Source organism: Tinamus guttatus, unplaced genomic scaffold (genome assembly GCF_059628265.1).
Source record: "Tinamus guttatus ecotype Peru unplaced genomic scaffold, ASM5962826v1 Tinamus_guttatus_pri_ptg000297l, whole genome shotgun sequence".
Lineage (NCBI taxonomy): Eukaryota > Metazoa > Chordata > Aves > Tinamiformes > Tinamidae > Tinamus > Tinamus guttatus.
Genome location: NW_028288831.1, coordinates 3,998,356 through 4,021,965, shown reverse-complemented (window position 1 = coordinate 4,021,965; position 23,610 = coordinate 3,998,356). Strand labels below are relative to the sequence as shown.

Genomic DNA, 23,610 nt, shown 5'->3' with positions numbered 1-23,610 from the left:
GGACAGTGATGAGTTGTGCTCAAAGGAACAGTACCTTATGTATTCATGCCAACATGATACCTGTCCTGGGCCATGAAGCATGGTTTAAGTGCCACTGTGCCTAAGTCTTTCAAGCAAGCTTTTATTCTTTCCTCCCTTTACAATGACTTCTCGTTTTATACATGTACGCATGAAACCCGTGTAAAGCAGTCTGGCCTTTGATTTGCTCATGGTGCTTGGTTAGGGACAGGCTGGACACTTCAGGTAGGTGGCTGCTTATCATCGTGGCAGAGGATAACACTTTCTCAGACAGTCAGGTCCAACATAGCTCAGTGGTTTGTGGTCTTTCTACCTTCCATCACAAACGGTGGGAACCGAGCACCTCGGATGGCGGCCGGATGGATGTATTCACAGTGCTCCACATGCCACGGTGCCAGCTAACCTTTCCCAGGCTTTCTCCATCCTGGCAGTTTTCACCCAGTCATTAATGATGCTCGCTTCCAGCTTGCGTGCCTCAGTGACAGACGGAGGGTCAGCTGCGTTATGTCCTCTAGGAGAAAGCAAAACAGACAGGAGCTGGTTAGCAGGGAGCCCCAATACCTTTCATGAGGACTGAACCTTTGTGTTCAGTTTTTCTCCTCTTACAGCACGCAAGTCAAGCCAGGTAACTGGAGAAAGGAAAGGGCCCATTTAATCTTCTGTTTAGGAATTCCAGTTGAAGTCCTGGGAAAACAAGTTGCAATGTGATACCTAAAAGGAGCAGAGATGCAAACAAGGTGCTAGGAAGAGCACTGAGCTTCAGTAGCTGCTGCCCTCTCTCCAGAGCCTGAAGGCTGACAGCTCATGCCAACAGAGAAGCTGGACTGCTTTATGTGAACATCATCCCAGTACAAACAGTTATAAACTAGCACACAAAGACAACAGTTTAGAGGAGGAGCTTTTTATCTAACTCTAGTTTCCATGGGATCCATACGAGCCCTATATTAGAGAAGAAGATTCCTCTTCCACAGTTATGCCCTAACAGTCTGGTATTTAGTTCTGTTTAAATAAAAAAGCTCCTGTTTCTTTGGCCTGTTGTCAGCTGAAGATAGAGCATCCAGCATGAGAGGATATTTTTATCCAAAGAATAGTTCAGTACCTTGAAGTTGTAAGTTACTGCGTGTACTTACCGGAGATCCAGGTGATGAGCACCTCCCTCAATGGTTATTGCAATTAGCGAAGGACTTAGACTGCTCTTTATCTGGAAAGAGAAGAGACCGTGACAAACTGCAACCAATTCATCAGGCAGAACTGAATACCTGTTCTGAAAAATGGGAAGACCAGTGGGGCAGAACTGAGGAAAAGCAAGGGAAAAAATAGCCTTGGTGTCATTGATACTGTGTGTGCGGCTACAGTCATAAGTCAGGTGGTCACTCTCAAAAGAACTGAGGCCTTTCATTGTGAAAGAAGTCCAGAAGAGTTATCAACGTACCCCAGTACACGCAGTGTGAAATAACAGCTGTATCACCCGGACTAGGACTCGTGCTGGGTGTCTGGAAGCGCACGTACTTACCCCACCACCAGCCCACGGGTCCAGGTCTCCGTTTGAAAAAATGATGTTGCTTGCACTTTTCAGATCTGGAATACAGAGAAGACATCTGAGGCCTCTTTCCTGTCTGGTGTCCCAAACTTGCTTGGTTGCTACGGCAAACCCAGTCAGCAGCAGGAAATATAGGAGAATAAATTCTTGGCAGTTTATACGTTTCCCATGTCACGATCAAGGACAGAAATGCCTGTGTGCCTGAAGCCAGCCTGTTACCTTGTGTTACCTTGTGCAAGCTGCCCCTGCTTCTCCAGCTGGGAGGGGCAACACAAATCTGTGCTACAAATTGATTCCTGTGCTGTTTTTTTTTTTTTTCCAGAAAGAAATGATTCTATTCAGCTCCTTGCTGCATGATGAGAGCAATTAGAGGCTGCTTGCTGGGATTTTGCAAGGACTGAGGCAGGAAGAATGAGCTGGGAGAAACAAAAAGCACTTCAGCCCTAGAGAAAGGCAGAAGGTGGCTGAGTTCAGCGAGAAGACTAAGGGAGCTGTACTGAAGAACGGGGAAGGACTTGAGCCAAGCCAGCTTGTCTGGCTCAAGTCTTTCTGCATAGCAGCTGCTAGCTGCCTGAAACCTGCTGCCTGTATTTGATGATAGTGAGATCCCCTTTCTCCCAGACCTCCTCAGGCCTGAGGGAGCATGGGGAGAAAGCACAGAGGAGAATCATTGAATAGCTGGGGTAGGAAAGGACTTCTGGAGATCATTTGTTCAGTCTCCTCCTCTGCTCAGGTAGGGTCACCTACAGGAGGTTGTCCAAGACCCTCCATGGTTGCAGACACCACACCTCTCTGGGCAACCTCTTGCAGTGCTCTGTCGCCCTGCCAAGGGACCAGCAGCGAATGTAACTCACCTCCTCCCCAGAAGTTTGTCCGCAGCCAGCACGCCCGTGGACTCACTCCCCATTTGCTCTGGCAGTACTTCTCTCTCATGGCCTCTGTGAAGAGCATCTCAGGGAACATATCAGTCACGTTGTTGCTGTTGAAGGTTAAGTTGATCTCAGTACACACCTGTAACAGGTACAAGAATGGTCAAGGTGGGAGTGATAACCAAGCTGCTGGTAAAGGCCCTTGTCGCTTCCGAATGCAGTACCTGGTAGTCCCAAGCCTCGGCGTCCGGGCCGATGCCGCAGCCCGTTGGGTCGGCGCAGGGCTGGTACAGCTGGTAGATGTCGTAACACAGTGCCGTGCCGGAGGAGTTGTAGAACACGCCTGTCAAGTGGAAACACAGCACAAAGCCCAGGCTGTCACTACGCTGCTGCCATAAAACCCACCCTGGCCTCATGGCACTCATGGCCAAGACCAGAGGGAAGAAGGAGCACAATAGGCATGAAGGGCTGGGACAGAGCTAGAAAGATCTACACCATTTTTTAGATTATGATCATAATGTTACGCCTATGTGTTAGTGCAGCAAAGCTTTCAGACAGTCTCGCTGCTGTTTGTGTAATATCCTTTTACAGTCTCCATGGTGACAGAGAGGCTCCCAGGAACTCTCTGCTTCTCTGCTCAGTCAGAAAAAAAGGAGCATCTCTAGCCCTTGGGAGAGCACCAGTCCCCAGCTCAATCACTCATTCAGGCACAGGCTCTACAGAAGAAATTAGCCACCAGCGAGGTTGTCTCGAATTCTTCAGAACAAACAGGCTTCTCCTATCCCCCTGCCTCACCTGCTAGCCAAAAGCAACTGGTGTTTGAATGCATCAAACTAAGCACAAAAAGCAAAGGGCTGCCCATCACAGGGAGAATTTTGTTTGCCTGGTGTTGGGAAAGGGAACCCTGGCATGTGCAGGCTTGCCCGGAGGAAGGAGCAGCTGACCCCTGCGGCCCAGCGGAGCGTGGCCGGGCAGCGCACAAGAATGAGCTGCTGTCGTGCGGCTGAACAGCTCCCCGACAGCGAGACGGAGGAATGCAGTCACGCAAGGGGCTGTCAGCTCCCACCTGGCTCCACACACAAACACTGTGCAATAACCAGCACCGACGGAGCCGCTCACTCTGCTCCTTCAGCAGACACCGTATCTGCACCACAGACAGTCCCAGCAAGCAGAGAGGCCGCTGCAGCTACTGAACTTGGACAGGTCTGCGTGAGCTGGCAGAACAGTTCCCTCTCTCCCTTAAAGCACAAAAGCAGAGTTCCTACCAGAGAAGATTGCCCAAGAAATGGCCTGACTGCAGACAACGCCTGCCGAGCACTCTGGGGTTCATCTCAGGGCTTTTGGAGACGTTGCTCTGCTCACAGGGCAGCATGGAGAGGCTCATGTCCGACACGTACCCGGTTAAACTCCTGGAAGGGATCGGCAGCCTTCGCTCTCAGAGTGCGCTCTGTGATGTAACGCTGGAGGCAGAAGGGGTTTGCTTTCCAGCACACAAGATCATATTAGCATCGGCCAGCAATTACTGCAAAATCCTGTTTGCTGGAAACTTGACAAGCGCTGGAAGTCCCGATGGTAACATCCACCTGCAAGCAGTCAGTGCTGCAGGGCTGAGGAACGTTCTCAACTTCATTTATTCCAACAAACTAGAGCTCTCACTACAGAATATCGAAGAGACCTTCAAAGCAGCAGAGACCCTGTTCATTCGGGAAGTGATCAAGTTGTGCTTTCAATTTCTGGAGGGCTGCTTGAATAGCAAGAACTGCATGGACGTCCTCAACATTGCTAAGCGACTCGGGCCAGAAGAGTTGAGACAGAGAGCCATGTGCTGTGTAGGGCAGCAATTCCAACGTATCCTGTCTGATCCTCAGTGCTTGAAAGAGCTGGACCAAGAGACTCTCTGTGAAGTCTTAGACAGGACCGTCCCTGCGGGGTGCAGCGAGCTGGAGCTGTTCAACGCTGCCATGAGCTGGCTGCAGCACGACCGCACAAGGCTGACGGCTGCAGCAGAAATTTTAAGGCACATCCGATTCCCTCTCATTCCTTTGCGGGATCTGCAGAAATACATCCAGGACATGCCGCTTATGAGGCTGGATCTAAGCTGCCGCAGGTACCTTCAGGAGGCTCTAAACTACCACTCCCAGCCGTATGCCCAGCCCATCCTGCAGACCCCGCACACAAGCCCCCGCTCCAGCTCCGCCGCGCTGCTCATCGCCGGTGGCAGAACAGCCGACAACTGCGTGTGCACAGAGATGTGGGCGGCAGATCAGGGGTGCAGCTCCTGGCGCAAGGTTGGGGACCTCTGCGCGCCGGTCTACAACCACTGTGTGGCCGTCATCAGCAACTTCTTCTTTGTCATTGGGGGCCAGCATCAGTTTGATCCCACAGGAAAGCAACCGTCAAATGAGGTAAGATATGCAAAACCATTAGGCTGGAAGAACATCCAGTGCAGGGAGGAAGAGAAATGCCCTGTAAGTTCCCAGCTCCAAATGGGACTTGCCAGTGCTTCTGGAAGAAGCAAACTTCTCACTTAAGGAACACATTTTTAAACACTGCAAGTTGGAAATTTCTCCCCGTTAGCAGGGAGGGCTGGACAAAGGCTACTAGGAACATGCAAGGGGGCCATCACTGTCTGGAAAAGGCAAAAGCCATATTAGGGATGGCAAGGAGTCATTTTGCTTGATCACCATTAATTTTTTAACTTTGCATATTTCTTATAGCTCTCTTCAGTATTGACACCCCTTAGGAATACATCTCCCAGGTTTCACCCTGCTCCAATGGTGGTGTCATGCATATCTCCAATCTGTACAAACCCTAGGTCATACAGGTTCAGCCATATTCCACATCACTCACTTGAGCAACCCCATGAACTTCATCCCAACCAGCCGTTGCTGCCCCATCCCTGTTCAGAGGGATCAAATTCACATTTGATATCCCCTACCATGAGGATCACACTATGAAGGCAGGAATTAAAGCCTGCCACTTTCCTTAAGAATGGCTCCTTCCATTTTTTTGTACTTAAAAGATCACTTTACCCTAGTACCAAGGTCCTTCACTTTTGCCTATAGGTCAAGACATGCACAAGATTTTATTTTCTTTAATTACTAGAAAAAGCAGAACATGCTTTTCTCTTAGGGGATCTTCAGGGACTTATTGTGACTTAGTTCAGTAGAGCCGCTGCAAAGAGCAACTCTTCCTTCTATTGCCTTGAAGGCTGAAGGCATCTTAGCAACAGCCAAGCAGGGGACACTGAAGGTGCAGGGCTGTGACTGCGGCTGAGGAGCTGCAGGACACACCTGAAGCTCAGCCCCAGGTGCAGTCCCGCGGAAATTTCCCTTTTTCAGTGACCTGGACTTTCTAATCAACAGTGACCAAACAAGCTTGGGAAGGTCCTTGCTGAGGTGCTGTGCCTGCACGGTGGGGAACCCCTCCTGCCTTCACTCGCAGAAGAGCAGGGAGCACCGATTCTGTTTTACAAGAGCTCAACTGTCCTCCTTAGCACCTACTCAAACACAAGCGGAGATAACAGAGTAGACCTTGTTGGAAGAGCTTTCAGGTGACACATGCTATTTCACATTTGAAATTCAAAGCTATTTCATTAAACAAACGTGGTTTGCTTCCTGCTTGCTGCAAGCTGAGAGCACAACCTGTGGCCAGATGCAGCAAACTTGCAGGAACACAAAATCTGAGCTAAGTCAGAGAATACACACAGTGTTTGCACGGTGCCAGTTGTGTCAGGGAGATACTGAAAGGACTCCTGCTATATGGCTGCCAGTGATGTTGAGCCTACACATCTACAGGTCTGTTCATGTATGACTGTAACCTCTTCTTCAGGCAGAGAAAACATTGAAACAGTTCTTGACCCCAGACATGAGATGCAAAGTTGGTTGCTGCCTTCTACTAACCATCACCCTTCTGTTGTGATTCTAGGTTTTCCGATTTGATCCTCGCAACACTTCCTGGCTCCAGGTTGCCAGCATGCGGGAGAGGCGAACGCGCTTCCATGCGGACGTGCTGTCTGAGTGCATCCTTGCTGTGGGTGGTGGGACGCTGCTGGGGAGCCTCACGTGCACCACGGAGCTGTACCAGCCAGCTGACAACAAGTGGGAGTTTGCAGCTCCCTTCCCCATGCCGATTGCTGATCACGCAGGCACAGTCCACAAGGGAATCCTCTATGTTTCAGGTGATAGAGCTAGCAGGAAGCAGCATACTGCCATGTAGCTTCAAAGAGGTTTTTTGGCAACTTAACATCACAGGCCAAGCCTGAAGCGCACCCCACAGATGCGGTGTCCTTGTCCTGCTGGGTGACCACAGCCTCACTGCAATCCTGAATGCAGGAGGTATTTTCTCTTCACGATGCAAGAACTATCAGCATCTGCTTTCACTCCACACTCCTGCTGTACTCTCAATAGTGGCTTTGCTCTTGCACTCCTGGCTAAAATCCCAAATCCTTGCCAGCTCAAAAGAGAGACTGCTGTAGTGTTAGGGCTAGTATTTCCGTGTAAAATTCTGTGTGTATTAATCTGAATGGAAGATGTGGGACTAACTCCACTGTGCTGCTTCACTAGTGCAAAACAAGTGTAATGCAGACTCTGAGCTGCTAGCCTCATACAGCTCTTGGCCTGTAAGGCATCCTCAGTCTTTATAGGAATCTTTAGTAGATGGTACAGTATGCTTAACAATAAACAACATGAATACAGTGGTTTACCCGCTTCAGGCAGTTGCTGTAGGATATTCAACTTTTTTAAGTACTAATTTGGATTGGAAGCATAATTTTTAGTTTGTCCTAAGAAAAGCACTGTACTATTGGAAAACACTGGTGATGTTATTGCTCCTGCACTTGAAAGAGCTGGGCCTGCCTGCCACTGCTGCAGGACCTTGCTTCTTAAACACATTAAAACCGTCTGGGACTATCGTACTGATCCAGTCGAGGTTCCTCATCTTAATTTAACTGTACAATCACAATGAAGAGCACCTCTAAAATGGACCAAGGTGTCTCCTTCTCTGGAGATATTCATAACCCGGCTGGATGTGGTCCTGTGCAAGGTGCTCTAGTGCCTAACCCTACTCGTGCAGGTGGGTTGGACTAGATGATCTCCAAAGGTTCCCCGGTTCGATAACACAAGGCCATAGTGCTACAGACAACTCCTTTACCCTCAGTAGACTTCAAATAGTATCAGGGATCATGGAAAAAACTGCTGCCGTGCCACATCCCTTCCAGCATACTGTAAGTGAGTTCAGTTGACTGAGTAACGCCGTCCCAGGGATATCCTTTACATACAGGACTTGTACTGAATTCATTCATTTCCTCCTAAACCAGTGCGTTTACTCTCAGTGGGATTTGGCCAGCCATGGAAAAAGCATGAAAGTTGCAGTAAGCTGTGGCATATGTCCAAACCTCAGCTATCACCTTCCTTGTTTGCAAAGGCTCTTTGTGTTTTGGAATTCAGCAGGCAGGCAACCAAAGAGGCTTTCCTTTCAAATCATAGTGCCTTCCTCCTGCAAAGCTTTTGTTTGTTTGTTTGTTTTAATGCAATAATGAAATGCTCAATGATGAATGTCTAACAGGTATGAAAAGCTGACAGTAGCAATGGCAGATTGGCTCTAACTTTCTGAAAAGGCAAAGAACTTTGAATACTTTTCTTTTAAACCACCATTTTGGTGACTGCATAAGCTGGAAGTAGATAACTTAACCAAAGTAATTACTGCTTCCTGGTTATACCTGAAACATGCAAAGAGCTGGTATAAAAATCTCTTGTAGAAAATTATCTGCAGAAAGAGTTGGGACTGTTCTTCTGTTTTTGATATCTAAGCAGCTCACGTTTTAAAGCCACCAAACTTCATTAACATCCATCAAAACCTGTTAGTCACTGTCCTTTTGTGTTAAAGAAAACCTTCTCAATTCCAAGTCTGAGCATGTCAAGGTAAAAGAGAAACCCAGGTCTCTGGGGTGGCATCTTTTCAAAGCTCCTAAAGGAGCAAAAATTCCTCTGCTTTACAGCAATATGTTGTCAGAAACAGTTTCTGAAACCTCTGCTACTGTTTGCAGAAGGATCGATGGATGTCTGATGGATTTTCAAGACTTCTGCTTTTCTTTTAGGGGGCTTCTCTGGAGGTAAAACCTTGCGAGAAACTTACAGCTACCTCCATCGCCTCCGACGCTGGGTTGGTAACCGTGCCATGACTTTCGCCCGCTGTGATCACGGGATGGCTACCACTGGAGACAGGATCTTCTGCATTGGAGGAAGGACCTTAAATGGAGTAAGGTCATTCGCTCCTATCCTACCAAAGCTGCTCTGAAATGGAATCTCTGCACTGCTAGGTCCTGGCTATCAGAATGACCAATAAATTCATTATTTTTGGTCTCTCAGTAGACAGATACAGTTGCAAGTCAGGCCATTACAGTTACGAAAACCTCCCTGCCATTACAATTGTGTGCAATAAAAGCTGCTCTGTCATCCCACCCTATTTGCTACCCCTATAAAGGCTGTTTAAAGCATCATTGTTTTTTTAAATTAGAAAAAATACAGTCTTCTGTAGGCACAATCTCCTAATATAGAAAAATTTAAGTGTAAAAGTGATCGTGTATGAGCCCAAAACACATTGACTGCTTGGTTTTCCTTGGTAGAGCTGGGAATGACTAACTGTTCTCAGAGAGATTGATGGACAGATTGCTGTGAGGATACTAGCCTCAACTTTAGCAGGGACAGGTTGAAGTCCTGTGATGCAAGCAAAGTCTCCTCAACCCTTAATTTCCTCTCTGAAACAGAGCCGAAAGCACTGTCCAGCCTTTTGGGAAAGGGGCTTGTAAGGAGACAGCCAGTAGAGACTGCAGCGCTCAGGTGAGGAGACTCATTCCACGAAGCAGAAGCAACCGAGCTTTCAAAGACCATTCGGCAATTCTCATTCAGAAGCACAACGACATGCTTTGCTCTGTTTTAACATGTCCAGCAGTGCTAGTTTCAGAGGGAGGATGATATTGAGGAAGGAGCAGAGAACACTGCTTACAAAGAGAAACTTGATATGAAGTCCAACATCAAATTCCTTTTGATGACCCAAGGTCCCTTGCTGTTCACAGTTCAACGAAGCGTAGCACCCTTCAGATGAGTTTCTGCCAACTGTCTTAAACGTATGGTGAGCAAGGAGGACTTGAGTTATGCCAAATCTGATCTTTCTCATTTCATCTCTCTTCATGCACACAAGAAGAACCAAGCTCTTCCAGAGCAGTTCATCAGAGACATTTCAGTCTCTTCTGAAGCTCTGATGGCTAAATCTGGATCACAAAGGATGTACTTTGAGGTCTGCAGTACTCACACAGATTTTGAGGGAGGGGCTTCTTTTACCATGAAGCAAATGAGCTTGACAATAATAATAATACTCACCTGTGGCATGACATGATGGGTTGGTGTTGATCTGATTATTTGCAGGTGGAGGAATGGATTCACGTCAATGAGACGGAATATTATTGTCCAGCAAGCGATCAGTGGACAACACTACTGATATCGCCGTTCAGCTGCTGCCAGTTCAGCATCACAGCCCACGAGTCTACACTCTACCTTGTGGGAGGTGGGTCATTGCAGCGCATGCAGAAGGAAGACAGTGTTTTCTTGTATAACACTGTTGGGAGGGTATGGAAGAAAGCCACCTCCCTGCCTAAAGCTCTGGTTGACCACGCCTCTTGCATGATTAAACTGCCCCAAGTGAACGAAGTCGATAAGGACAGCAGAGGCACGAAGTGCTCACCCGCTGGCAGGAGGAGGAAGTCTACTCTCAGCTTGTTCATCACAAACAAACAAGAGTCCCACTCTGCTTCCAAGAAGTAGGATATGCATATGTGAAGTGGCCCTGACAGTGTTTGCCAAGCCCTCTTAAGTATTTTAAGAGCTCTTAAGTATTTTAACAACTCTACTACTATAGTCAAAATCTTAATCTGCAATTTGTAATTGGTACATTCCTTAGCGTTATCCTAGTGATAAGTGCCGTTCGTAAGAAAAAAAATTAGTTCCCAGTCTTATTAAGATAAGCCTAAACCCTTTTGTTATTTTAGTAATAATAATAACAATAATAATAAAATCCCTTAAAATTTAACTTTTGTCATTCATATCTTGTTTTTTCCTGAACAAACAATGATAATATGTAGAATTTATTTTTAATGAGCAAGACGAGAGATTTTAATCAAGGAAATCATTTTAAATAAGGAAATTATTCCAGATGGAATTTGTAGTTAAAAACAGTGCTGGCTGATGAATTAAGCATTCAAACAGATATACATAAAATTATTTATAACTGTGTTGAGATTGAGATTGCAGGGCCCTAGGATGACAATCTTGTCTGCAACACGTGCACCAGAGAACATCATTCAGTGAACTCAGACTGCTTGAGCTAGAGCACGGGTGAACATAACTGCTCTATTTAGAGATGCTTCTGAGAAATAGAGATGCTTCTGGGAAACAGAGTTTTAAATAAAGGACTAATCTGATAGGATTAACTCACCAACAAGAGCTGCCAGGCCTTGAATTGGGTCTGTGTGTGCGAGGATTTGCTCACAACCAACCTGGATGAAACAAATGACAGGTAAACTGCACACAAGTAATTTAAGAGATGCACATGCTGGAGTTAATTAACAGGCCTCCATTCCACAGAAGGGCTAGGATGGAAGAGTTAATGAAAGAATGACTGAGCAGGACTCATCAAAATGTATCACACATTTTTATGATTCAGCTGCTCTGCAAAGGCCTAATAAAACTGTGCTTTCCATCCCAGCAGCAAAGTACGTAGAAATGGGGAGAAAGCACTGAGACAAGCAGTTCATTCACCAAGTTAAGCAACCGTAGCTGTTCTGAGGCCAAAGGGAGTCACAACGGCTCCTAGAATATTTTAACACCCCTCTCAAGGAGATTAGGATAATTAGTTTCATATTACAGGCTGTTGAACAGACACTCTAAGGAAACTGGATGCCCAGCTGAACCAGGAACAGCACTTCCTAAGTCCCTGTATGGTGCAACCTGCACCAGCTCTTGTGTAACATGCTTTTTGTTCCAGTCAGGACTTAAAGCATACATGGTAGCTGCTGTGTCTTTTCCATGAGGCCAAAGGCAAATAAAGACCCATTGGTGCCGTGTGCTGAGAGTTTAGCAGAAGAACAGAGTTGTAGCAGACACTGGAGTTCAGGATCTAAGTTGGGACCTTTCAATAGAAGCTGACTACAAAGACATGTTTGTAAATCCTCTAAGAACCAAGCTGCTTTCCCTGTTTTTTTTTTCCCTCCTTTTTTCACTTGGGCATCTCCTATTCTCTTGAAAGTACATAGGTTTTTCATCAGTCCACATATCAGGAGATATTTCTCTACATTTTATTCTGGAAATGCTTATTCATCGCCTAGCCAATGAACAAAAAGAAGTCAAATTTTTAAGACTTCCAATCCCAATAGCCAAAATAGCCCATGTCTATGAAAGTGTGTTGAGGCAGACTACAAGAAAACTGGAGAAGCTGCAGACGCTTCTGCAGAAGCTGCACGTTTTTAGTTTTTAAAAGCCCAAATCCAACAAGCCAGCAGAGGCCTTCCTATCTGAAGTAAAAGCAGAGCATGGTAGGAGTGGGTTCAGGCAGCTCTCCCCAGCGAGCTCAATGGCAGTAAATTTTGAACATAGCAGTTTAAGACAAGTGTAAATTTGCTGCCAGAGTGAAAGGGCTGTAACATCCACTGCTTCCCCTTCCAGTCACCATCACCATCGCATTCAGGTCATGGGAGTGAATGACCATAGCTTCAGAAATTGTTATTCTCACCAGCATCAAGTACTCACCTTCACTGGATTAGCAGGTAGACGACCCATGAAGTCAGTTTTGTAGGGGTAATCCAACATGGCCATCATGGTGAAGGCATTTCTAGCAAACCCAAAAAGCTGGTAAACATCTTCCTTGCTGGAGATCTTATTGCATGTGGCCATTTTGCTGCTGATTTTATCATAAGCTGCAGAGCAGAGAAAAGCAAAATGCACAAACTTCAACAGAGTAAAATAATACCAGACTTCAGCATCCAGTTTCACTCAGGAGGAATGAGCTGCTATAAAACAAAGATGAGGTTTCTAATGGGAAGGATATGTTACCTCTGAATTTACACAAAGATGATGTTAAGCTATGCAGGAAGGCTGTGCCTGAACAACCCTGCACTGGCCCAGGTCCAGCCTTCTCCTTCCTTGCTGAGTCACAGAAACTGCTCTGGAGAACTCCAGATGGAAGAAACACAGTCCAAGACATCGGCAGTCCAGACTGACCCAGACAGAAGAACAGCTAAGCACAAATGTGTCATCCCTGGTACCCCGTTTGTCAGTGTTTCCCTCTCCCCTTCAAGCACTACTGCCTCCCATGAGGGAGCTGCTGTGCTCTGCAGTGCAAGGCTTGGATTCCTTAGCACAGCCAGGTGAGACAGTCTCATCAGCTAAGTTGTTAAGACAGGCGAACAGGCTACAGTCACAAAAATCCCAGTGGAATTCACAGGTTAGAAGAACCGCTAGGAAAAAAAAAAAATCTCCTCAGCAGCTAGGTACTTGTGCAGCAAGAATTGCCAAGTTTGGATAATCCTGGAACTTGCAAGGTCACTAAGGACTTTCCTGTCACCTTTCTACCTGGAGGTTTGCCTCCAAACTTTAATATCATGCAGAAATGCCAGCTGGAGTCTGGAGAACTAACTTTAAAAAGACTCCTTCACGAGATGCTCCACCTACCTTAGCATTTCTGTTGGAGAAAACTGCTCGTTTCTTCTTTCTAAGCTTCCATACTCCATGGTCATAGCTCCTGTCTGTCCCCTACTTTAAAAGTTAGGCCACTAGAACCTGAATATCTTCAAGTGGACACCCAAGGCCTGGGACCTGCCTCTGGACATTGATACTGGCTTGAGAGGCTAAGCCTTAGATTTACCTTACCATAGCCAACCTGCTACAGAAAATGTGGTCTCACACAGATTTGCTACCGTAGACATTTAAAGCTTAGCTTTGGGTTACAGTAGAAGGTGTCTCAAAAAGGCATTCTGAACCCTCTCCTTTGATCAATTCCTGCACCAGGCACTGCAATGAGGCAGGAAAGCAGAGGAGGAACAGTCACCACCTCTGATGTGCACTAGCACAAGATCAAGCCAAGGCTTGAAGCTGCTCTCCAAAAAAAAACCAACCCCCCCAAAAACAAAACAAAACAAAAAAAAAAAAAAAACCAACCAAAAAAAACCCCAATAATCCATCACAGCTGCTGCAAAACCTTGCTTGACTCCCAGGAAGAACTGTAGCAGGCCACTGTGTCAGGCCTGACCTAACTGAGACACATTGCAGAGATCTTCATCAGTCTCTGTGCTTGGCTTAGCCTAGCCTTAACTTAACCTAACTGTCCAAGGTTGGGATGAAGGAGACTGTGATGGCTGCTACAAAGGCCCAGGTTGCCTGGTAGATACCAGATAGATGCAGTAAGCTGGGCCACATTGTTGCCATGCCCATCTCAACCATCTTGAGCATTCTGGGTGTGAAGGACAAATATTTAGTTAAAGATCAGGTTTTATCAGCATCAAAATGCAGGCGTGATTAAACTTTAAGGCGGTTAACACAGTCCAAGCACCCACACAGACGCCTACATTTTAATACTGAAACCCTTCATTAAATCAAAAATAAGTCCTGTAAGCTGAAATATGAGGTCAAGTAAGCATTTGCATTGATTAGCTGAACCAATTTAAGATGCAATTGAAGTAAAACTGACTCAACACTTTTTCCACACTCCCAGTAGCACCTCCTGCTCAGCTTCACTTGTGAAGGTGTCTATCCTCACCTCCACTCAGGGACAGATCCTTAATTTGCTGGAAGGCTTTGCGGACAGCTGTGACACAGTCTGGGACAGACTTCTGAAAATCCTGAAGAGACAAGAAAAAGACATGATATTATGACTGCACAGAGGTGAAAGCTGCATGGAGGAGGTGACAGGGGACACTGCAAGGGCTCACTGGCCCCTTGGGACAAGAATAACACTCATGTCTCCAGGATCAGTGACACTAGCATTTCTGCCTTGTTGTCCAGACCATCAGCATGCCCCAGCAGAGGCTGAAAGTCTGCACAACTCTCCAGGCCAAGGAGCATCTCTTTCACCAGGTCTCCGCTAGGATGAGCTATTAGACCACGTCCCTGCAACTATGCAATGAGAAGGGACACATGCCAGGACATAGATAGAAGGTGCAAGGTTGTTAGGCCCCAAAGTTTTGTTAAAAAAAAAAAAATTCTTCTCACTGCACTTTGTCTAGGAAAAGGAATTCTGAAGAGGTCAGTTACGCCTCGGGGAGCAAAACACTGGACTCTGTAACAAGATCTGTTTTTCTTAGTCTTGCCAGCTAAACCAAGAAGGCCGCACCGCTTTCCACGGGGAAAAAAAACCTGATATCCTTGAAAAAGGACATTTGACGACTTAAGGATTGATATGCTGCTGAAACATGTTGTTTCTGCCACTTGAACTGCAATCCAAACTGTTTTTTTTCTGCCAGCTTGTAAAGCAGTTTGTGATTTGCTAGTGACCACTGCATTTAAATAACAGGACTTATTAGGACTCTTTAAAAGTAATTTTACCTATTCTAGATTGATATTAAGTAACCAATAATCATTAGTTTAGCATTTTTCTTACCAGTAACAACTAAAAGGACTTTTCTTTCACTCATACCTCTTCTTTTATTTGTCAGTTTGGCTGAAAGAAATCACTTTTGGGGTATCCACAAAGTTTACTGGGGCTTCCATTAAGATCCAAATCCCTTTCTGGATGGCCTTGAAGACCTTCACCAACTCATGGCTGTAATCTGAGCATAGGGACAGACCAGCTTGGGAGAGAGGAGCAGTTCCTGCTCTGGCTGCAATGGCTGCTTCGCTCCCTGCCTGACACATAAAAAACTGATTTCAGTTTTTCTCAGCAGATCTCTATAAACCTGGAAACAGGTTCAGCTGAGCCATTGCAGGAGCAGTGGGAACCACTACAGCAAGGAAAGCCATCTCCATTGAGTAATCAGAGCCCTTCAGTCTTTTGAATCACGTTTAATTCAGGTATCTAAACTGATCTGAGGTTGATGGCATGACCCGGCCCTGTAGTACTAAGCTTGCTGAAACCATGTCTGTGGCTGCACGTTCCCACAAGCACATTCTGCCCAGCTGCAAGGAAGGCAGGTGGCACATATCACCCAGTCTCAGGCAAACTGCACGTAAAATTCCTTCTGCCTTTTGCTCACTTCCTCCATAAGCTGTATATTTAGGAAGCATCCTGGAAATCCTCAGTAAAAGTCACAGAGAAAGTTGCTTTGTGACCATGTGCTCTGACTGGTGCAAAGACAGGAAGAGAGAGCTCTTGCAATGACTCATGAGCTCTCAGGAGCTTTCTCTCACAAAGAGAAGCAATTGAATTCAGAGACATCCTCTCTTCAAACGCACAGACTGCTGTTACGTACACACTCAAAGGTAAAAGGAATAATTTTAAAAACAACACAAAGTGCTTGCTTAGAAACTCAGCACAGAGGTCTGTTTACCACTGTGATGATCAGGGCTTTTTACAGGGAATTAGCTTCATCCATAGGAAAATTCTTAGTGCTGGGTCTGCTAGATGATTAGGTGGTTTTACATTTTTAACTTAAAAATGAAAAATTTTAAGGCAAGTTGTCTTGTATCCTCTTCTATGCTTAAAATTTTACCTAACTACTGAGTTTGTCATTTTCTCATGATACTTTCTTCCTTTTGTGTTCCAGTGATGTTGTCTCTGATTTAAGTCGCTGCATTCAAATAAGGTTATCATATACTTAACAAGGGCAAGAGACCTGTTTTAAAAACGAATATTTTATGTAAAGCCATCAATGTCACCCACATCTAGAAATTCACATTGCAAGAGATTAAAACAGATACCACAGGTTTCAGTACTACCAGGTAGGCTCTTCAAACCGGCTTTGTAAACTAAGTGTAATTCAGTACTCAGGTGATAACCTTGTCAAGGGTTCTGATGCTCTCAGAAAGCAAAAAGGCTACATTTAAATTTGGGTATTAAGTGATCTCAGGACATCCTGTGTAATTTCACAATTTCAAGCTTGTCAGTGAAACACAGACATCTGGGGACCAAGGAGCAGGTGTGAAGTATCGTTATCAATGTGAAACACGGCATTTTTGGGGAGGATTTGAACAGTAACTTATTCAAAGGTCAACCAATATGATGGAAGACTCAGGTTTGAATTTGGCCAAGTAACTAGTAATGGGAAAGCAAATCTTTAATTGTTCTAAAGATGCTGAAATTCAGTTCTGATATTCTTGGGCCTTGTGCAGCCTACGGGCAAAGTAGTGCTTAATCATCCCATCTGCAGCCGCTTCTTTTCCTTGCAGATTCTCGTTTAACTACATCCCCCACTCAGCACTGATGCTGCCAAACTTGGTGTCTGCTTAAAGATAAGGAAAAGGAGAAAACAAAAACGTTGCCTTCTTCAAGGAAGAAATGTACTGTACCTCAGAAGAACGGTTACTTACTGCAGTTACATCTCTAAAGAACTGAGCAGGGTCTCCAAGCCCAGCCACGGACAACACAGGAGCACTGGCAGCTAATGCTCCAGCCACAATGTTTGGGTATTTCATCCTCATGTAAGCACTCAACATTCCTCCATAGCTGAACCAGGAGAGAGAAGACAGAGTTACTTCCTTCAACACACAGCTTACAACATATTGATTCAGACAGGCTCACCTAACCACAGAAAAAAAAAAAAAAAAAAGAAGTTAGTTCATGAATATACTCAATGCATGGTGCAAATTATTTGCTAACTGACCATTTTCCCAAACAGTTGAGCCAGCTTTGGTGAAAATATGGCAGACTGATTTGCTTCTGCAGCCATATGAAAACACTGTATCATGCTGAGAATTTCCTGATAGCTTCAGTGCAGAACTCAAGCTGAGGTCTAAGTAAAGCTGCCCCTGTTTAAAAGGGAAAGGAAGCATCATTTGCATAAAGGCTGTTTTAAAATGGGTTAAAAAAAACTGTTTAACTTCTCAGCAGAGGATGTCCCTGAACACTACAGAACTGGTTGGACAGTGGGAGGTATTCCCCCTTAGCTGTCTAGAAGAGTAGCATCGACACAGGGAAGACATCAAATATTCCAACAACTCTCAAAGCCATCTTGATAGCTGGAGTATCAGGGTCACAGCTTTGCAGGCAGACCAAACCCTGCTCGATAAACTCGAGGTCTCAGAAGCTATCCAGCCGCAAAATTTCGAGGAGTTATTCTAAGGCCATGCCAGGGAATGGTAAATGACTCCGACAGATGGGTAACATCCTCATGACTGACTCCAAAGTCCCCACGCACAGCTTAGAGGTATTCAAGTCTCCCTCCTTACCACACTAAATGAGTCGGAAGAAATACTATTCCTACACCACCCACAGGGAAAACAATATGCTTCTCTAATCCTGCTCTTGGAGAACCGCTTTAGCTGAAACCAGCCACAAGAAATTTCAGTTCAGATGATTTGTCTGGCAAAATTATAAGCAACTGAAGAGATTTTTTCCTAGGCAAAAATTGTGCAGTTCCTACACTGCCTTATTTCAGTATTCTTCACATGAGTTCAGTGCTGTTCAGACCTGTTACAGATTAAAGTCTGCTCCAGCACAAAGAGCTGTAGCAGCCTCCAGCATGTAGCACAGATGAGACCCAGTAGATCTCACAGAACCCCTCTCCCATTTCCCTGCCTCTGGACACGCTCAGCTCCCAGCCCCTTTCACAGAAGTTACTGCCATGATATTCACAGTGCAAACACAACTGAGAGCAACGATCCCTCTGCAGCGAGGGACAGACAGTGCTAAGTCATGTTCAGTCACGATGACAACAAGCTGGACGCGTGCGGGTAAGTTACTGCTCAAATGCTGCATAGCTCACTGCAACCCAGGTAGAAACCCTGCACTAACCTCCTAAGGGGATGAGCTCCTTCTAGATGTCTTGAAGAGCCATTCAAAAGACAGGGATATTTGATCAACAAGGCTCTGAATGCAGCTCCTGTGTGAAAGGACTTCTGCTGGGAAACCAGGAGCAACTAAGCGCAGAATTATGTAGAAATCTATAATGAAAACACCTAGGGATTGTGTTTAATAAAATGCTTGTGGCCCTAGGGAGAATATTTTTATCATTATTAGTTAGTTTTCTGCATATTCATTGTAAAATGTTGTGATTCTGCAGGAGTCATTAGCCACCTTTTGCAGCTCTGGCTGACTCATACACTGAGGATGTCTAGAAATACCCTGTCACAGAATCACAGAATGGTTGAGGTTGGAAGTGACCTCTAGAGATCACCTAGTCAATCCCCCTGCTCAAGCAGGGACATCTAGAGCATGTGGCACACGGTTGCATCCAGGCAGGTTTTGAAGATCTCCAAATATAAAGAGGAAGGGCCAAACTCTTCTCAGTGGTGGCCAGTGACATGACAAGGGGTAATGGCTATAAATTAATACACAGGAAGTTCCATCTCCATATGAGGAAGAACTTCTTCACTGCCAGGGTGACAGGGCCCTGGAACAGGCTGCCCAGAGAGGTTGTGGAGTCATTGATGCTTCTCCAAAGTGAGCACAGGCCAAAATTGATAGGACATGTAGACCCAGAGAGCTAAGATATATTCCTTTCAATTCTCCCATTTAAGCAGCTGACTTAGCAAACAAGAAAATTTCTGATAAACTTCAGTAAGACAGCTCTGGAAGGGACGAGCCCTGCAGCAGATTGCTCAGTAGAGGTGTGTCTTCCTAAATTGCATTATTTATGTAAGAGCAAAGGCTACCTTGTTAAGCCTTTGTAATGCTTGGGCAAACAAGCTGATTTAAAAAGAGCAAGTCTCAGGATCTGCTGATAGACTAAGGAATGGTAAAGGTCAGTAAGGCAGAAGTCTAGTTGTTTATTTCAGTAAAAAGGAAGAAGACTGTAGAAGGGAAAAACCCTAGACCTTCTGTTCTGGGGTTGGCCCATCTGGCTCTCTCCAAAACTATAAAAATGACCCTAGCTTGGGTTCTCTCCCGCGGCTGCTGCACACAACCAGCTGACAGCAGCATAGTTAAGTCCAGATGACACAGCCTCTTCTGATGCAAGGCAATGGAGTTGCATGTCCTGCACCCACTTTGGAAAAGGTGGTGAGCAAGATTTGGGAGGGCTGACTGTACTTTGGGGTAAGATCTCATGAGCTCAGGCACTAGCAAATCTGCTCACTTTAGAATAGCTTAGAGCTATTTAGAGTTTTAGAGCTTACTTCAGGGCCAAATGGATGGATGAGATTTTGGCTGGAAAAGGATATAGATAAAGGAATGAGCGCACAAAAACCTTACCTGCCTCCAAAGGCAATAACAGGGCAGTCTGTGGCACCGTACTGCTGTTTGAGCTCAGTAATTAGCACCGCATAGTCAGCCAGGGCTTGTTCCACAGTGAGCAGACCAGTCTTCTGCCGCTGCGTTGACTCAGGGCCAAATGGAAGAGACTTCCCATAGTACCTCTGAAAGGAAAGAGATAAGGTGCAGAAATACCGGTGTTGACGTGCAGGTCTCTCCTCACCTCACTCACTGTAGTCAAGCCTGTCCAGGATAGTCACAGCTGTCCCTCTGAGAAGCAAGTGACCCTGAATAACATCACACGCATCATGGGGTACTGGTGCACAAATGGGCAATAACAACAGAGCACTTGGCATCCTCTGAATTGTCTTTAATTAAGGAAGTGTCTTTTTTCCTGCATCTGATAAAACAGAGATCTTCATTGTTCCTATAGAGAATGAACAACCTGTGAGGAGTGGGTGCATGCATCTGTCACCTGAAATCCCAAATAGAAAGGGGAGGGAACAGCTCTTCATCCACAGGATGGGGGATGATAGACTTGCTAGGGTGGCATGCCTAGCCAAAAATTTGAGGCTTTGTAGGGTAGAGACAATAAATATTATCCAAACAAAGTAACTCTGCAGTCCAGCGTGGAGTTCAAGGTGAGCAGGAACTACTTACAAAAATACTGCTCTAAAGCAAAAAACGTGGCAAAGGCTTAGTTGGAAAAAAACAGTCTGCTCCCTGGATTGCTGGTAGACATATTAAAAGGAAAAAAAACACTTCAGGGGCCATGGCTGAGTCAGGGGGATAGGACAAGAATCTATAATATGTAAAGGGACTAAAATACTCACATGCTCAGCAAAAATCACTAGTGCTTGCTGTTCTTCTGCCAATTCAAATATGAAGTCAGAATTCTGAGCGAAAGTCCAGATGTCACCTTCATTGCCAGTGTAAAAAAAGATGGGTCCAAATCCTTTGTCCCAGAATTTTGCTGCATGAGACAGTTGGCAGAAGCAAATGAAGGAAATTGTGAATAAAATCACAACAAGAAAACTGTTGGAGAATGAAACCACTCTACTTTTGCTGAGCAGGCAGGAGCTTAGTGAGTTAAAACATGATGAACTGGCTGAACATTTCACTGAGAACAATGCTGGGGAATACAGATGTGAGAAAGGCAAACTAAAGCACATCACTGATTTAAGAAGGGCTAAATAAGAACTTTGCTCAGATCAGCATACAGTCTGGACTACTGCTTCTGTCTGAAAATCCTTAAGATCTCAATTCTGCAAGGCGTTTGGAATGGCTGCCTCTATATAAAAGGTATTTTCCATTTCATTTTCCATCTCTGTTTCAGCCCAAATCACCCCTACTTTCACAGATTCTTTTTTTTTTTCCCCACAAAACAAACATTAGGGAATTACCTGCCTGTTTCTGCTGCTCTTACTGTGCTGAATAATATACAACCAAACTGCAAGTCACATATGCTTAAACCACTTCCTCTGTCTATAATTGAAGATTGAGATTGAAGGGACAATGTGACTGCTGACAGCAAAGCTTGTCTATGTAACTAGCAGTATCTTTCATGCCTACTTATTTTAACACATTTGATTTTAATATAGTCTTAAAATGTACAGGATTAAGGAGGGATAATCAACAGCTTCTTCCAACAATGTACCTCAAACTCTGTTGAGCATTGACTTCAACACATTGCCCCATCACCCACTGGGTAGTAACAGGGGCCGTCCTGGAGGATGTCACCAGGTTTTCTTATGTGAGGCTCTTGCATTAACAGAAGTGCCAGAATGTAACTCTTGGCATTCTCTAGGTAAACTTGCCAAATAAGAGCCAGCTTGAAATGTTTCATTAGTGCAATTACTGATTTTGGAGAGGTTTCTAAACAAAGAGGCTGACTCTGGGTTGCATTTGCTTTGGGGATCAGGCAGGGAATGGAAATGCTGTCTTTACTCTGGCATTTCTTCCGACGTGCTTCATAGCTCGTGGCGTAAACAATCATTCACATGATCCAAAAAAAATCAGAAGAAGCTGCTCAAAAACATATCTGTTTTTAGATGGAAATCTTGGACAACTCCCAGCTAGTCTCAAGCTTGTCAGCTGGTTTGTTGTGAAATAACAGACTCCTTTGGATTTACTCTGATTACCTGAAACCAGTGAAGAAAAAAGGGCATTTTGACTAAGAAACTGTTTGTAAACCACCAGAACTGCAGCATGAAAGCCTGCTTGCAGCTCCAATTCACGGATCCAGGTCAGACATGCAAATAAAATGCTAGCACTGAAAAATAAGTTAGCCAATGCTTTAAACCAGGCAATCCCCAAGTTCTGTTCAGAAAGGGCCACTTTATCTGTGGAACTGCAACCTCAGGTGTGCTGTCAGCAGCAACCTGTGTGACAGTATCTTTGTGGTCGGATTAATTCCATTAAATAAACCCTTGGGGAAAAAGCACAGCTTCCTGGCTTGTGGCCTGAACAAGTGGCAGAATAACAGGGTGAGCGGGACGGCAAGCCCCCATTTGGGAAGCAGCAGCAACCAGCCCAGGAGGATGCAGCCGCGCTCGGGGATGGTATCCCCAGTTCAGCCCCTGCTCCCTCACCACAGCTCTCTCCCCATTGCCTGCAAACTTTAGACACGCAGCATTCGAGAGCCTCTCACACTGGCTAGTGAAACCTCTGCCTTTTTAGACACACGCTGTTTCAGAAGCTTCCACTCTCTTGTCGCTTGTTATTTGGCCAGAAACGCAGACACTACTGGCCTCCAGGCTGGAAGCTCTTTCAGTACCCAGAACAGTTTAGGCTAGATAAAGTTTTTGGGTTGCAAATACCACAGGACATGCACTTGCCACTGTGCTTAGTGCAGCACTTGGGTCATTACCTGCTGCACTTGCTGAACTGAGGGCCTGAAGGGGAAGAGAGGGGAAGATGAGGAGAAAGAAGAGGGGAAGGATGTAGTGCCCAGACTCAATCAAGCCAGCTGCCCAGCAGAGCACGTTGACACCAAGCGGAAAAGTTCTCTTCTGCAGCACAACCATGAAAGCTTAAAACAGAGGGCACAGAGCCTGGCCCCGGCCAGGGCCGCAGCAGGGCAGGGAGCAGCGCAGTGGCGGGACACGGCCTCGGGACCCACCTGAGACCAGGTACCGCTGCTGGAAGGTCTCGTTGCCGAAGCTCTGGAAGCTGAAGTGGTCCCGCACCTGCGGGAAGAGCCGCTCCTCCAGGCCGGGCCCCGCCGCGCGGGCGGCTGGAGCGCGGCAGCGCCGTCAGAGCGGGGCCGGGCCGGGCCGGGCCGAGCCGAGCCGGGCAGGGCCGGGCCGGGCCGGGCCGAGCCGAGTTCCCCTCCTCAGCCCCCTCCTCTCCCACCCGAGCTCCGCACCCACCGGGGGCGCCGCGGCCCAGCAGTAGCAGCAGCAGGAGGAGCAGGGGCGGTGGCAGGCGCGTTTCCATGGCAACTGGCCAGCACGCACCCGCACGTCCCGCGCGGCTGCTCCCCCGTGGGAGCACCGGCACAAACGGTCACGTGACGCCCGAGGTGGCGGGATCACATGATCGACAGACCCTCCCCTCCTCACGTGAACTTGGTGGGCGCCATTTCTACCGAGGCGCTGCCATGTTGCCTAGCGGGGCACTCCCCGGATCCCGTTTTCCCCGCGCCGTAGCGGGACCGGAGAGGAGGCGAGAGGCCTCCCGGGGCAGGGGCAGCCTGGGGTAGGGCCGGAGATGGTGGGACAGGGCAGCGGGCACGGGGGGCAGTTTTTTGGCTCCACGGAGTGGCCTTGGCAGATATCCCAAAGGTCTGATGCTCTGAAAAGACAGTGGAAAGGGGGGAAAAATGTATAGCAAACCCAGCAGGGATAGGTG

The 23,610-nt window shown here is 46.3% G+C and overlaps 2 protein-coding genes across 2 annotated transcripts; one reads left to right on the top strand and one right to left on the bottom strand.

Moving 5' to 3' along the window:
• Positions 1 to 387: 387 nt before the first annotated feature.
• Positions 388 to 23,341, bottom strand: DPP7 (dipeptidyl peptidase 7). The gene is made up of 13 exons (XM_088528028.1): positions 23,322 to 23,341; positions 22,880 to 22,998; positions 20,592 to 20,731; positions 19,759 to 19,922; positions 16,938 to 17,073; positions 14,233 to 14,314; positions 12,228 to 12,394; positions 10,918 to 10,978; positions 2,652 to 2,770; positions 2,413 to 2,569; positions 1,532 to 1,596; positions 1,149 to 1,219; positions 388 to 529 (listed from the first exon to the last, which is right to left on the bottom strand). The coding sequence occupies exons 1-13, from the start codon at positions 23,339 to 23,341 to the stop codon at positions 388 to 390; spliced, it is 1,443 nt and encodes a 480-aa protein (XP_088384154.1).
• LOC104573515 (kelch-like protein 13) lies at positions 3,798 to 10,247 on the top strand. The gene is made up of 4 exons (XM_010220718.2): positions 3,798 to 4,832; positions 6,355 to 6,607; positions 8,525 to 8,685; positions 9,852 to 10,247. The coding sequence occupies exons 1-4, from the start codon at positions 3,798 to 3,800 to the stop codon at positions 10,245 to 10,247; spliced, it is 1,845 nt and encodes a 614-aa protein (XP_010219020.2).
• Positions 23,342 to 23,610: the final 269 nt, after the last annotated feature.

Bases quoted from the DNA above. Each gene is read 5' to 3' on its own strand.
- LOC104573515 (XM_010220718.2), top strand. From the start codon at position 3,798: ATGGAGAGGCTCATGTCCGACACGTACCCGGTTAAACTCCTGGAAGGG. The intron at 6,608-8,524 runs GTGATAGAGCTA...CTTTTCTTTTAG, and splicing joins GGGAATCCTCTATGTTTCAG to GGGGCTTCTCTGGAGGTAAA. The intron at 8,686-9,851 runs GTAAGGTCATTC...GATTATTTGCAG, and splicing joins GAGGAAGGACCTTAAATGGA to GTGGAGGAATGGATTCACGT.
- DPP7 (XM_088528028.1), bottom strand. From the start codon at position 23,341: ATGGCGCCCACCAAGTTCAC. The intron at 20,732-22,879 runs GTGGGTCCCGAG...TGTCTCATGCAG, and splicing joins GCAGCGGTACCTGGTCTCAG to CAAAATTCTGGGACAAAGGA. The intron at 2,570-2,651 runs GTACTGCATTCG...TACCTGTTACAG, and splicing joins CCGAGGCTTGGGACTACCAG to GTGTGTACTGAGATCAACTT.